The sequence below is a fragment of the Chrysemys picta genome, chromosome 2, assembly GCF_011386835.1.
Source record: "Chrysemys picta bellii isolate R12L10 chromosome 2, ASM1138683v2, whole genome shotgun sequence".
In the NCBI taxonomy this organism is placed as follows: Eukaryota; Metazoa; Chordata; order Testudines; family Emydidae; genus Chrysemys; species Chrysemys picta.
Window position 1 is genome coordinate 67,970,112 of NC_088792.1, and position 15,636 is coordinate 67,985,747.

Below are 15,636 nucleotides of genomic sequence, written 5' to 3' on the forward strand. Positions count from 1 at the left end.
AACAGTGAGCGCTATTAGATTATGAAAGAGTTTCCCAAGGGATGTAATACAAGCCTTGTTATTTGGGACACTTAAAATTAGACTGCACAAAGTACTAAGAAATGTACAACCTTGCTTTGGCAGGGAGATGAACTAGAAAACCTAGTAGCTCTTTTCAGTCTCTAAATTCTGTGACTTCAGGGTCTGATCCTGCACCATGAAAGTCAATCAAAGTTTTGCCACCGACTTCAGCATTACTGGTATTGAGCCATCTCTGCCCATACTAACTATGGCAACGCTGCTTCTCCCTTTCTCCCCTTGTCCTCACAAACTGCCAGCCTGTTACCTCAAATGCTAAAAGTCTCACCCCTTTTGTTCTTTATTCCCAGGGAAAGCTCAGCCCTCTCCAACTCCAATTAAGAAAACCTAATTGTCACATACTCTATAAAACTGCCTTCCCTAGTCCTCTCCGGCACTCCCAGATTGAGTAACAATATTGGCAATGGGGGCAGGGAGACATAACTCTAGTACATTTACCTTTTAAATAACTTTGAAAGGGAAAAATAAATCGTTTGAGGAAAAGAGATGGATGGACGGGGGAAGGGAGAGTTGTACAAATATACAATGAGCGTTTTTTAAAATGCTGTAGTGAGAGCAGAAGCAGCAGAGGGTTAGAGGGTGGGGAGAAAGAGAGAGAGCACATTATTGATGATGCCTTGAAGGGCTTCCCTCTTAACTTTGTGTTAACAATCTACTAGGCACATTTCCTTTTTAGATTCAGATTCAGAGTTTATTTAACCTGCACTATGGGTATCCGTTACCAAGTAGTATCCTCCAGTTATTATCTGAAGACACAATCTTTGTTTTAACCGATAGTGGGGCATGGGTGGGAAGTTGAGTGCAGTGTAATCTTTAACCAAGGAATCAAGCTAGCAAAAGTGTAAGTGAAAGTATGAAAGATTTTATTGCTTCGTACCAAGAGAACCTGGTGTACTAACCACACATCAATGACATAAGTAGAGAAGAGGTTCGCTTACTGACACATAACAATCCTATTCACTGACGTTTGCAGATCATACAGTAATGGACCTCTATTTTAAGAGCCTGATTTTCACTGTAGGACTTCATCTCTGCTTCCACTGGAGTGTGCACACCTTTTTGTATGTACCCATTTCCCTAGCACTAACCCAGCTGTGTGCAAATAACAAAGCCTCCACCTCTGCAGTCCAGTTGGGCAAATTGAAATTTTACATGCAAAACCCATCGCCTCTGCCCAGACCTGTCAGAACTTGTCTGCTGCACATGCTAGTCATTGTGCTGGAGACAGGTGAGCATCACTGGCCATGAAGGGGGCTGAAGAGGTGATGTCAGCTAGGGATTCTGAGCCTGAATGGGGAGGCTGGAAAGGGTGCTGAGTGTGGGGCTGAAGGAAAGCCAGCTAATAAGCTTTTTAAAGGTCAAGCCTGGAAATAATGAACTCTGATTTACATTTCCTTCTCCTACCTGTCAGCCCCTCTGGGGTATCCTTTACCCCCCTGCCATGCATGTGTTCTGTAACCAAAAAAAAACAACAACGGGGGGGTGGGGGGGGGGGTGGGGTTCCATTCAGAATATTTTTCCAAACCCAATTCATATTGAAAATTAAAGTCCAGTGTTGCAGAGTAGAAAAAAATGAAACAGAAACACTATCAGTAGATAAGACTCCTTGCCATTATGGGCATGCTTTTGAATGGCTTGATTGAGGAAAGGAGACATTACTATAGTAATGACTTTTTGTATCTGAGAATAAGGGGGGTGGGATAGTAGAGGTGCTGCTTTCTCTAGACAACTAGCTGAGATATGATAAAAGAGATTGTAACTAACCACACTGCAGAGTGTCACTGGGTGCTGTGGCCCACTGGTCCCCATTGGCAGTGTGCTCTGTGTCCCATGAGCTGGGAGGTAAATGATGCAGATGCTCTAGATTCTAGCCCTTGGTTTGTCTCCAATAATAACTTGCCCACTCCTAGCTTTAAAAGAAAAAGATACTTTGCTAGGTCTGGCAGAAAGAAAATGTGCTGATATTCTAGGCATATTCTTAAACAGGTATCATAAAAGAGAATAACTTGACTCCTAGGGAAGTCCAATAGGAGGGGTATAAGGCTACTCTGGCCTTGTATGTGGGCTAACAGACAATTCAGTGCAGGCCTGTAGACCCACTGGCCAGAGATCAGTCCTGTCCTCTCTGGTCTCACTGGGGACCTCTCCAGATTGTTCTCTGTGTCTCACCTGCTACTTTTAGGCTGTTCATCCCATACTCTGCTGCTGCGGGCCTCCTGCCACCAACGATCTGCTTCCAGGCTTAGCTTTCAGCTTTTGGGGCCTGACCTTCTCTCCCCAGCCAGCTGGGCTGCCAGCACTTGCCTGCTGTTCACACCTATAACCCAATGGCTCTCTCCCTGGTTGCCCAGGCTCTGTGTGTCACCTCTTTGTCCACTTCACTTAGCATCGTGGAGCCATCTGTTGGCTGGATGCTGAAATAAGTCTCTACTGTTACTAGCATGATCTGTGGACAATGTTTTTCTTCCAGCTCATGCTGGAAGGGATGGACTCGGAGATGCCACTACTGAGTCAGCATGGTCACTACAATACTGAAAAAAAAATTGTTTAATCTAAAACCATCTTGCCGGTTTAAAAAAAAAAATCATTGGCTGGGTCCTCTGGTCCTGATGCTGAAGCTTTGTCCCATTTCGCATTGATTCACTCTGTCATGGTATTTATTGCTTTTCTTTAGTAACATAAACTTGGGCATTGTAATGTCTACTGTTTTGCCAGCTAGAAGGCGTAATAACAGATGAATTGCTAATATTGTGAGTTTAAATATCCGACAGCAGAGCTTTTAGTATTGTCCTAATACTAAAGGTAATGTGATGCCAAACTGAATAATTTGGTCTTTCCTTGGATGCCTCAATGACCCATGAACCCTTCAGTGCCAACTGGCAAGGGGGTTACAGGAATGTCCGGATCCTGGTATGTACATTCTGGTTCACGAAAGAATGTCAGGTGAAGTCTTAAATGAAAGCCAGGTCACATTGGTCATTAATATAATTGTAAAATGTATGTATAGATGCTATGTAAGGAGTTATATAGGTATATTGGAAATACGTTCTAAAGTCTGTATCAGGGCAGAGATAACAAACAGGTTTTCTGTCAGGCAAAAGATATTTCTTCACCTGTCTCTGTTTGCATGTAAATTAAGCATTGTAAGCTAACACAATGGAAGCTCTATTTACATATGAAGTCAATGCAGGGAGGATGTGAAATAAACAGGGAGGCAGCACACCAGAGAATAAGCCATGTTGAGGGGGGCGGGGGGAAAGGATATCTGGCTATCATGAGTCTGGGTACTTTGGGGGAATATAAGGAAAAGGCAAGGAAAACACCCCTTTATCCTGCACCTAGGAAGTAATTGAGCAGTGCAACTACATTCATGAAAATGGGATCACAACCAGCCTTGGTTGAAATTCTGCAAAGGACCTTTGAGGTGAGATAAACTTCTGTAGACAGAAGGTTAGCCTGATAGGTGTAGTCTCTAGAAAGCATGTTATGATTTTCTTTTATATGTAACCTTTTGATTCCATTATCCTTATTCACTATCTCTTGACTCTTTGATAGTAAACTTATTGTTGTTTTCACTGTAAATATCTCTCAATGCTGTGGTACTATATAAGGAGCTGATCCTGAGATGAATCATATAGGCTGGTGTGTACGATGTTCCCTTGGTGATAGCTGGCCTGGTGTTTCTGTGAGTGTTCAGTGGAGAAGGGGCTGGATGCTACAGGGCAATGCTTCCAAGGGGGTTGGGGACTGAGGTGCACCTATTAAACTGAAAAGCAAAGGAAGGGCTAGCATTCCCACAAGAGAGTGCTTGAGTTGATAACGGGCTGGTAGAGTCAAGGAGCTGACACCCACATAAGCACAAACAAGTTTCCTTCATGCTGGAGCCAAGATGGTAACAAGGTGGCTCTCAGTCATGGGCACCCTGAGAACCATCATAGCCATCACTCAACTAAATCCAACTAGGAATTTTAGGACACACCAATCCATTCTTCTTAGCAAATGATAGGAAAAATCTGGCACTAGTTCACTGATGCTCATGAAATACAACTATGGAGAGCGCCATACTTAAAAAATACCTAGACTCATGAACCAGAGTCAATCACCCAAACCCATAATACTAAACTTGACCTGTATAACATCTTCAAATTCTGTATTTATTTTAAATCTCAGCAATCTACCTCAGAGTTAAATTACTAAAAATAATGTATTTTAAAATTATTTCCCCAATCTTTGCAGTCCTCCAGAATCTGCAGTTCTCTATTTGTAAATAATTACCCTCATCCTTTTATTGGAAAATCAAAAATCCTTTTTTTCCCCTTGATTTGGTATATTACTAAAAAATTTGGAAAATAAATTGAAAATTAAAAAATGACAGTGATGCTATACATATCTGACTAATACCTGAAATTTCTGGTGCTTGGAGTGCTGTTCTTTGGAAGTAGTAATTCACTTAATGAAACTCTATTCTGGAAAATTGTTTCTTTGTTTATTATTCAGTCATGTCTTTTTTTTTTTTTGTATTGGACCCAATCCAAAAAATCCTTACAAAGTTCTTTATCTATCTATAGAAATACAAAACTCTCCTTAAAATGAAGTTTCGTCTGAATAAGGGCTTCAAGATTTGGCTTATTGTAATTTGTTCTTTTTAGAATAATTGCATTTCAAGTTATGAGCTGGATTAATCTAATAGCTGAAGTTGGACAGGTTGGCATCGGTACATTTAGAATTTATGGAAGCTGTCCAGCTATGTGAACTGGCTCTTTAGACGAATGTTATCTTCAGATATCTGTAATGAGGGCTGTTCATACTGTAGTACTAGAGGCTGTAGGGTACAAAAGTCTTCAGTCTGCTGAGAGCTAGCGATTTGGCTGGGACTGTTCTGTTTGCGATATGTAAGGACATTTTTTCCCGCCCCCCAGGATTTAGAGTTCAGCTGGAATCTTTCATAACGGAGTGAAGCTAGAAACTTGACAGATGCCTGTGCCGCCACCGCCTCCTCCCCCTCCGCCACCACCTCTCCCAGCTTCTGGAGGACCACCCCCACCACCTCCACCATTGCGATCTTCATTACCTCTGGTAAGATCTGCTTTTCATTTTGATTAGTGTAGCAAGGTAAATGTTTTTCTGATTATTTTTCAGATTTATTTCAGATTATTGTGATAATAGCAGGGGCAAAGAACATAAGAACGGCCATACTGGGTCAGACCAAAGGTCCATCCAGCCCAGTATCCTGTCTACTGACAGTGGCCAATGCCAGGTGTCCCAGAGGGAGTGAACCTAACAGGTAATGATCAAGTGATTTCTCTCCTGCCATCCATCTCCATCCTCTGACAAACAGAGGCTAGAGACACCATTCTTTATCCATCCTGACTAATAGCCATTAATGGATTTAACCTCCATGAATTTATCTAGTTCTCTTTTAAACCCTGTTATAGTCCTAGCCTTCACAACCTCCTCAGGCAAGGAGTTCCACAGATTGACTGTGTGCTGTGTGAAGAACTTCCTTTTATTTGTTTTAAACCTGCTGCCTATTAATTTAATTTGGTGGCCCCTAGTTCTTATATTATGGGAACAAGTGTATAACTTTTCCTTATTCACTTTCTCCACACCACTCATGATTTTATATACCTCTATCATATCCCCCCTTAGTCTCCTCTTTTCCAAGCTGAAAAGTCCTAGCCTCTTTAATCTCTCCTCATATGGGGCCCGTTGCAAACCCCTAATCATTTTAGTTGCCCTTTTCTGAACTTTTTTTAATGCCAGTATATCTTTTTTTGAGATGAGGAGACCACATCTGTATGCAGTATTCAAGATGTGGGCGTACCATGGATTTATATAAGGGCAATAAGATATTCTCCGTCTTATTCTCTATGCCTGCAATGTATTTTGGATCAGGTGTTTGGAACAAAAACCTAGGCCAGAGGGGTGTGTGTGTGTGCGTGCGTGTGTGTGCGCGCATGTATGCGCACGCAAATTTAGCACTCATAAGTACTCCCCAAAACACAGAGAGCTTGATTTTAGTTTGAAAATGTGCAAGTGGGAAGTGTTGATTTCTTCTTTCATTTCTAATAGCTTGTATTAAGGATTGTAGTGTTTTATCCTTAGCTGTTTTCCTTCCTGGGGATCCACCACATGATGCTTTTATCATGTTCACAGGTACAGCTACTGTATGTAACAGATCACCAACCAGTGCATGTGCCCTTGCAGCGAGCGGCTGATGCCCTGGCTGGAATTCCAGGTTCTTATTGTACTTTGGTTATGCTGATCCTTGGGAATGCTTCTTCAGGCCCTTTTTTATGTGTTGCAATCACTTGTTTATTGGGTGTTTCAGCCTTGAAGTTATGACTGTAGAGAAAATAATGAATAGCCATAGTCAAGGCCAAGCATCTCTGATTTCCTCGCACACTTTCTCTGCCATGGCTCTACTCCTTGCAGCACGCATTAGTTTTCTATCTCTGTAGAAATAAGTGCCCAACTCTTTCAAAAATAGAGCTTGATTTCTTTTATGCCTTCTGGTGCTGATATAAATACATACTTCAGACCCTTGAACTTCTCTTTCCTGCTCTGACATCCATTCCCATTTTGTGAAGGAGTCTATCAGTTTTATTTGATTATGTTCCAACTTTGTCCTCTCCTAGGGAGAAATTACCTTGCACCTTCTTTAATTGACATTCCACGTTTTAAGGTGTTCACAAACTGAACCGCCCACAAAACTATCAAAAACATGTAAGGTGGTGAAGGGGGAAGGGAAGAGAATAGTGCTTGGGCTGAAAACATACAGGTGGAGGAATTCTGGTTTCTCTGGTTTAATTTTGATTTTCAGGCATATTGACTAAAGTTTTCCTGATGTTTGTCTCACAAATCCAGTGATACACCTAAATAGGTGGCCTGATTTTCAGAGCAGCTTAACGCCCGCAGCTGCTATGGAAGTCAATAGAAGCTGCAGGTGCTGTTCTCTTAACATTAGCCACCTATATTTAGGCACCTAACTTTAGGCATCCAGTTTGAACATTTTGGCCATGATATACAAAGGGACAGGTCCTCAGCTATGACCCAAGTGTGGGAGTCCCAAGTGTAGGAAGTGTGCATATGTGTGCAAAAGTGGCTTAAAGCTCAACATTGCACTCCCAGATCCTGTTACAGCCAGTTTCCCAGCACAGAGTAAGTGCTGTCATCAGGCTATTCTACCTTACACCAGCTATAAATGGCCCCAGTGGCTGAGAACCCAGCCAAAGACCAGCATAACAAAGGGATGTCCTGGCCATGCCACTTTTTCCTGGTATACCATCAGCAGGAAGGGGTTGTGGAATAAGAGCCTCTAGATCAGTTCCATGTAAGTTCATTCCTGCACTGGGATGATCCTCTGACTGGTTATACTGGTTTTAGGGCCAGTTTATGCTGGTGGCACAGTGGAAAGTGGCCACATCACACTTTAGAATCTGGCCAAAACGTCAACCACTTCAGTTACGAGATCACCAGTCTAGACCAGTTGGAGGCAACTCTGTGGCAGGTGTTTTCCTTAGGGACTAGATGGCACCTTAACGACCCAACATTCTCAGCAATCTACCTCAGAGTTATTCCTCTCTAGAACTAAACATGTTCTCTGGCAGACTGGTAACTGGCCTAATTCTTCTTTGGTGTAAATATCTCTCTCTCCCTCCCCCACTTCCTGTGTTAGTTGCAAATCCCTTCTGGAAGACTGTGTAGCAGAGGCCCAACTAAATGTGTTGCTACTGTTTTCTGCAGTAGGTCTGGTTACTGCCTCCCATTACTTGTCACACATGGCACTATATCTGTTGGGGAAAAATGGAAATATCTCAGACATAAGGAGCTTTTAGAATATGCAGCAGCTGGCTTCAGACAGTTCATACTCTGCCTCCAAAGGGGTTACGTTTTACCCTGAATTTTGCTCTCCCTCTATTGCCAGAGAATGCTGACATCTTCCCATCATTTCATTTTAATGAATTACAAAATGTATTTCTAATTTATAAAGCATACTCAGTACATTACCCTGTCAGCTGGAATTTGGAAAATCTTCCAGCACAAGTGCATAATTTAAAGGGAGTAAATGGATCCTGCATAAAGAATTATTAGGACAATTCTGCCAAATGTTATTCTCGCATAACAGTGAAAGGAATCTTCTCTGCTAAAGTTGAATCAGAGGGACGACCATCTTTAAGAGGCCCTCAGCGTCCAGTTAGTTCTACAGAAGCAAAATGCTGACATAGGTCAAAGCCCTATTACAACTGTGGATCTGGCTAAAGGGAATCCATAACAAGTAGCTACAGACCCTAGATTCTTTTGCTAGGAAGATATTGTCTAGAATTTGGCATCTGTATCTTACAGCTGCTAAAACTGCCCAGCTGTTGCTACAGCTGCTGAATTTACTGCTGGAGAATGGAAATATAAAAATGATAGGCAGTAATATAAAAATACTATTGAAACAAGCTTTGCCTCGTCAGTGCACACAGTTGAGTCTACACACACACACATGTAAGTAAAGGGGTAATTTTTATACTGATTTAGTTAAACCAGCACAAGTTTTGTATGTGGAAAGACATAAGCCCGGTTTAAACTGATACAAGAGTCTCCACACACAAGTGTTGCATCAATTTAATTAAACTGATTTAAGTTAAACTGGTGCAGCTTCTGTGTGTAGACAAGCCACAAGGGCTGCATTTAGTATTTAAATACCCTGCATTTTCAAGCATGCAATTATATGGGCTATGAAATTATATTATTTTTAAGAGTCCTGGATACTCATACATGGACCTCTGCAGTTTTCATCTTTGCTGTCACTAAGGGGAGCTTGTCAGGTTGGCCTTCAGAATAAGGGGAAAAGCCGTGTGATGGATATTTTATGAAAAAAATTATCCTGAAAGATCTCATATCTTGTGTGGGAGCTTATCTTGGTATTTTATCTAGAAGATAGAACAGCTTTTATTTGGTGATCACATAACACTTATGAAATGTTGTTATGGAGGTGTGATCTGGCATCTGGCTTTGCTGCTAGTTAATTCAGGTGAACCTGCAGAGAGTGAGTCCTTGCGCTTACACAGATCGGATGACATTTGTTAAAGAAGAACCAGTCAATTACTTCCCACTTTGTTTTTGTCATTGTGACAGAACGAAATAGCTGATTCAGGCCAGGCGAAGTCTAACAAAGGGAAAAGATGGATGCTGAAGAATTAAGGGGGCAAAGAGTTGAGGCTGGTAGAGTAGAAGAGTGTTGATGTAAGGAGAGTGGGGACAAGATGAGATTGAACACAAGGAAAGAGAGTAAGAACAGAGAGGAGGACTGAGATGGAACTAAGTTTTAAGAAAAAAATGTAAGGAAAACAGCTGAAACAGAGCAGGATTGTTGGGTTCAGTTTGGTGGAGCATCTCATTTCTACTTTCCTGCAGTCTCCTTTCTTTTTTTCTGTCTCCCTTTGGCTTTGCCATTGATGGATTGAGTTGTGGCCCTTCAGTTTGTGTCTGTCAGGCTTTTTGACCCTTGTGCCATACCTGCCTTATTATGTTCTTATTTGTGTGACATGGTCAAGAAGTACTTGCATATGCAACGTGGTTAGAATAATCATGGATCAAGATCACGCTGCACCAATTTTATTAAATGTCACCAATACTTTGGAGTATATAGGGTTACCCTGGCCACTTGAGATGTTAAGAACTTCCACTCCCCAGGGTAAGTGAAATAGTTCTTACATTACCTACTTGCCTGCATATTTTATCAAGATCTCATCTATAAGTCTGGATCCCTTGTTAAGCCACAATCCTCAATGATGTTGCATCTTTTCCTTTCTCCAAACCCCAAACTGCTGTTTGCTCTTGAGTCCTTTGCAATTTTAATGCCTTTCTTGAGTCAGAAGAAAATTAGTTTGGTTTATACTGGTTTTTAAATCTCTTGAGCTTGGAGATATTCTGATATGAATGCTTTAATTATAAAACTGTGTTCTACTTATTTCATAACTGACCTGTTTTTTTTCCATTTCCTTGTAATTCTATCATACAAGCAGTCACAAAAAATGTTGAAATGATACAAAGATGGAATTCAAGGCATGTTAGGAACCACCTGTGCCCAACAGCTGAAAAACTCCTGGCTGCTTGAGCATGTAATAAAACAAGGCTTTCAAATGAATTTTGAGGGAACATGGGGCGGGGTATACATGCAGCAACAGGTGTAGGTGCTACTTGTTAGATATTTATGTGGCATGATAGGAGGCTGATACAAAATGTAAATATAACTAATGGGAGTAATTGAGCATCACTTTGTGTGCCTGCCTTCAGGGGTCATAGATAAAACGGAGTGGGAGTTGTAGGAAGAAAAAAAAATGATGGGGCATAGGTTCAGGCAGTGGCTTATAGAGTCTTAAATCTGGGTCCTCCTGATGGAAAGGGGGCAATTGAGGAGTTTGTCCTCATAGTCCAATAAAACTGAAGGAGTTTGTTTCACTTAAACTTTCTAATCTTTCTGTTTTCCTCAGCTCTTTTTTTTTTTTGAAGTGTACGTATTTTTTTATTTGGTAGGGGAATGGGTTTCTATAACAGCCCATGATAATGTTAAAAACAGGCACTGGTCTGGAACTAGAAGGATTACAAAGATGTCATTGCTGAAGCTCGCAAGAGAAGAATGAGAGTAGATGTTTTGTTTCGATAACCTGCTATTTGTTTTAAAGTGCAGTAATCAGTTTACTGATCTCCTGCATGTGTCTACAAGCATTCATTTCTGATGTATTCAATCAACATCTGTTGGCATGTTATAGACAACATCTGTGGCACCTTATAGACTAACAGAAGTATTGGAGCATAAGCTTTCAGGGTGAATACCCACTTCGAAAGCTTATGCTCCAATACTTCTGTTAGTCTATAAGGTGCCAAAGGCCTCCTTGTCGCTTTTTATAGTTCCAGACTAACACGGCTACCCCTCTGATACTGTTAAAATGTTGATATTTTAGGAAGTGTATTGTATGTATTAGACCCTCACAGTAGATTTTTGTTTAATAATTCAGACATTTCTGAAGTTTAAGAAAATATTTCTGCCTCTCTTCAGAATTATTTTGTTCTTTATAATGAAGGGTCAGGGCAGAAATGAACCAAAAAGACACAATGGCTCAAATAATTAAAACCAATAGAATTACACCAGGAGTATTTGGCCCATTGTTATTTTAAAAGCAAAGGTGAAAAACGTTCTTGCTTCAGGAAAGCATTTAGTTAGTACAATGTAAAACCTGAAATAACGCTAAATGTAAATTATCACATGGATTAATTATAACTTCCTGAATTCTTATTTAATGAAATAGAGTTAAGGGAAAATTACAATAGCTGCTGAACATATGGCAATCTACTGGTTTCTTCAATTGGCTATTGTACCTAACTTTCTACTCTTGCATTAAAAACCTCAGAGGAACAATTCCTCTCTATATAACAGTGTGATAAATGCATAATTTACACAGAGATAGAATTTCCAACGTTAGGGAAAACATCAGATGATCTCTGCAGTGGGGGACTTTTTCCTTCTTCTCTTTCATGCAGTTGCTATGTTTTGTCAGAGAAAACCTTGTAAGCCTGCTTAAGAAAATTGGAAAACTACAGTGTTATCTCTGAAGTTGCGTAGGAGTTGTTTTGCCGTTATGACATTTTTGTACTGCTAATGTTCAGAAATGGAAATAATACATGTAGAACAACTTGGTTGAATAGCACGGGAATTTACTGCCTCATGCATTTTGGATATATCTTTGAATACTTTTAAGTCAGGTACATGATTCATGTAACTTCTGAATATTTCTTAGTGTTCTTCTATTAGTTCAGTTAAGAGGTTCTCCCAGATGTAGAGGTGAAAGGTCACAATACTTTTGAGCAATGTCAGATCTTGGCTGTGTTTCAAATAGACTTTGACTTCTGTCTTTCTCCTAACTTCTAGAAGGAGTGATCTAATGCCACCTTTGGTTAGAAATCTCTTTTCAGGTGGTTGTATTTTTTTTTTTTTAATTCTGTAGCAGCTAGAATTGGCTGCAGTAAGACTCTCAGATATAAAGAAATTAAGGAGAAAAAATGACTCTCCTTCCAGGTTAAGAGGTGATCTTAGAGGCAGTAAATGCTGCTGCTCATCTGAATGCAGAGGTTCTTTATGAAGTCATGCAGTCACTTTCTACCCAATTTTGAGGAGAATGCAGATCCTGCAGAATAGCGAGATAAGGAACTAGGGGTGCAAGTCAAATCTGGATCTCTCACAAGGCAGTGCAGCGTGTTATCAGTAGGCAGTCCTGATTCTATTGCAGCCTTTAACTTCCTAGTCTGTAGACCTTGAACTACCAGTCAGTTTTTACCCCCAAAGTATCTATTTTGCTCCATATTTTTCTTAAGCCTTTAAACAGGCTCCAGAATCATAAGATTTCCCAAATACTGCAGTATTGGGGCATATGTAAAAATAGGTTTCTTATATTAAATGCAGCTTGAATTTGTTTGACTTTAATAGCTACAGAGAGGCAGGCTGGATTGCTGGAAGGCCTGGACCATTTGGCATGAGGAGCTAAGCATTCCTGTTGAGTTTTCCTAGGGTTACCGTATTTTGAGTGTCCAAAAAGAGGACACTCCACAGGGCCCCAGCCCCGCCCATGCCCCAACCCCACCCCTTCCCCAAAGTCCCCGCCCCAACTCCGCCTCCTCTCCTGCTTCCCGCGAACATTTGATTCGCGGGAAGCCTGAAGCAGGCAGCAGGTAAGCTGGGGGTGGGGTGGGGGAAGGAGATGCAGCCCAGTCTGGCCCCCGCAACCAAGCGGCTCCCTCCGGCGGCCGGCCCCAGCGTCTCCAGCCTGGCTCGGCTCCTGGGGTGCCGGCCCCGGGCCAACCCCGGCCGAGCACCCCCGGCCCCGGCCCAGCACTGCCGGCCCCAGCCTGGCCCCCGGCCCCACACCCCCGGGCCAGCCCCCGGCCGAGCACCGCTGGCCGCCGGCCCCGCCCCCGGCCCAGCACCCCCGGCCCGGCCCCGCACCACCAGGCCCGGCCCGGCCCCCGGCTCCGCACCCCCCGGCCAAGCACCCCCGGCCCAGCACCGCCGGCCCCGGCCCAGCACGTCCCTATTTTCCCGGACATGTTCGGCTTTTTGGGATTTCCCCCAGGATGGGGATTTGAGGCCCAAAAAGCCGGACATGTCCGGGAAAATCCGGACGTATGGTAACCCTAGTTTTCCAGTGCTTTCTTTATTAACTCTAGAGGCAGGATTTCTTGAATCACAGTCACCAACGGACTAAAGAAAAACACTCTTTTTTTCTTTTTAGACCACTCATCAGTGCCAGTGTTGCCAACTCCCATTACTTTATCAAGAATCTTGCGATATTTGGTGGTTTTCTTAAAGCTGCGCCTGGGGACAACTGATGACATGAGAATCTCAGTTTTCACTTAAAGGGAAATTTGTAGCCCTTGTTGTTGTAGCAGAAAGCTTGAAAACACAAACCAAGTGTACTCTAAAAGTTCAGAAGACAAGCAAAAAGAGCTTCCAAATATTTTTTTAATCTCATGATTTTGAGGTCTGATTCATGATTTTTTGAAAGCTTGGAGTTGGCAATACTGCACCCCCAGCCCTGTCTTTTTATGGTATCCCTGCATATTACCACTCAGATTAGAGTCTGAATTTGGAGTTTGGCCCATTCTCTTCCTGGGCCACTCTCTGTAAAAGTGGTGATGAGAAGCTTAATTAAAAAAAAAAAAGGATAAATTGGTCTCAATATAATCTCAATGTTTTTAGCTTCATATGGAGCATCTTAAAAAATGGTAGAAGGGGTTAGCTTGCTTTTTTCCCGCCGGCTGTTTGTGTGTGGATTTCAATTTGCCTCGCATTGAGTAATGAAGAAAACTTGTGTGTCTTGAGTATGTATCCCATTGTGCTGTCTGATACTAGTATAGTTGGAGATGATCTTCTTGTAGACAGTGTTGTCACCATACAGACTGTAACTGCTCAAATAATTGGGATATTTGTGGATACCCACTTATTTGATTTTTTTTTTTATAGTGGAAGAGGCTGACTTGCAAAGGAGTGGTACTTCTTTTGTAGTCATGTTGAACTGTTACAGTTCAAGCTGCATGACACTGTAATCTTTATATATAACCTTCTGTATTCAGCGGGGCAATATGAATACAAAGATAAAACCATGCCAAGATGACATTGCTCAATTTATTTCTGTCTGGACTGGTACAAGGACATGTACTGCATATATTTATAGGTGATAATACTCTAGAATGATATGTTAACTAGGATCATGCTGACTTTGTTGATAGGAAGCACACTTCATTTAAGCAGTTGTGTTCTGTACAAGGCTGTTTTTATAATATCCTCCATCATGCTTAACATCTGACTTTAATAGAAAGCATTCCAAACCAGAACGGCCATAAGTTTTTCATCCATATGACTTGTACATAACTTTGCTGAGTGTAACTCACTGAAATACCACTAGGCCATCTGCAATACATACACATACTGCAGGTGCAAATTGTGACTGGTGGAATTTGCAATAGATTTCAGCCAGTCAATTGGTACTATTCTTACAACCTGTCAGTTAAAAAAAAATCCCACACAATGCCTTGAGTTAAACTTCTGTACATTGCTGGAATGTGATGGTACAAGAAACTGAAAAGATGTTCATTTTTTCCTAGCCTTAAACTGATTAGAGTTTTTCATGGATACAAAAGGTCATTTAAAACCTTAGAATGTGTTTGTGTAGGTAGCCAGACAAGGTGAATCATATAGTTTCTTTAGAGTAGGCCTAGATTAAATTATGATGCTTGTAGGAGGTCAGAGATACTGTTATTATGTACTTGTATTACTGTAGTACAGAGGAGCCCTCATTATGGACCAGGACCCCTAGGTGCCGTGCAAATACAGAGTCAATGTTGCCAACTCTCATGACTTAATTTTGAGTCTTGTGGTATTTGGCATTTTTCTTCAAGTCTCAGCTCCTGGAATTATGTCATTACATGAGAATCTCATCTTTCTGGGAGGGAGGGAATGCTAGCCCTCATAGATGTGGAGAAAAGCTTGATCATGTGAAACCAAAAGGCAAATAAAAAACCCTTAATATTTATTGTTTTTAAAAATCAAGAGATTTTTAAACCAATCTTGTGATTTTTTGGGGGGGTTGGGGGCAGGCTGACTCATGGTTTTGGAGGACTTGAGATTGACTGTACTCAGGGCCGGCTCTAGCTTTTTTGCTGCCCCAAGCAGCAAAAAAAAGCGCCGCCCCCTGAGCCCCCCAGCCGAGCGCCGCCTCCCGAGCCCCCCAGCCGAGCGCCGCCCCCCCCCCTGCGCCGAGTGCCGCCGGAACCCCCCCGAGCGCCGCGCCACCGGAGCCCGCCCCCCGCCGAGCGCCGCCGGAACCCCCCTCCAGCGCCGCGCCCGCGCCCCCCCCCCGCCGAGCGCCGCATGCCGGAGCCCGCCCCCCTGTGCTGAGCGCCGCCAGAACCACCACCCCGAGCGCCGAGCCCCGCGCTGCCCTCCCCCCCCCCCGCCGAGCGCCGCCGGAACGCCCCCCCCCCGCGCCGCCAGAGCCCGCCCCCCGCTGACTG

At 42.5% G+C, this 15,636-nt stretch overlaps 1 protein-coding gene across 11 annotated transcripts in view; it reads left to right on the forward strand.

Annotated features, from left to right (window-relative positions):
* The window catches only part of WIPF3 (WAS/WASL interacting protein family member 3), a 96,480-nt gene that overhangs the window by 11,523 nt on the left and 69,321 nt on the right, over positions 1 to 15,636 (forward strand). For 9 of the 11 annotated variants that reach the window (XR_509039.4, XM_065587037.1, XM_065587040.1 and 6 more), the window contains exon 2: positions 4,998 to 5,154. Coding sequence is in view for 9 of the 11 variants with exons in the window: in XM_065587037.1 (XP_065443109.1) it covers positions 5,053 to 5,154 (102 nt within the window). In the remaining 2 variants the exon portion in view is untranslated. Of the gene's footprint in view, positions 1 to 4,997; positions 5,155 to 5,230; positions 5,363 to 6,280; positions 6,317 to 15,636 lie in introns of those variants that run through there. The other 2 variants (XM_065587042.1, XM_065587039.1) reach the window with 2 other exon arrangements.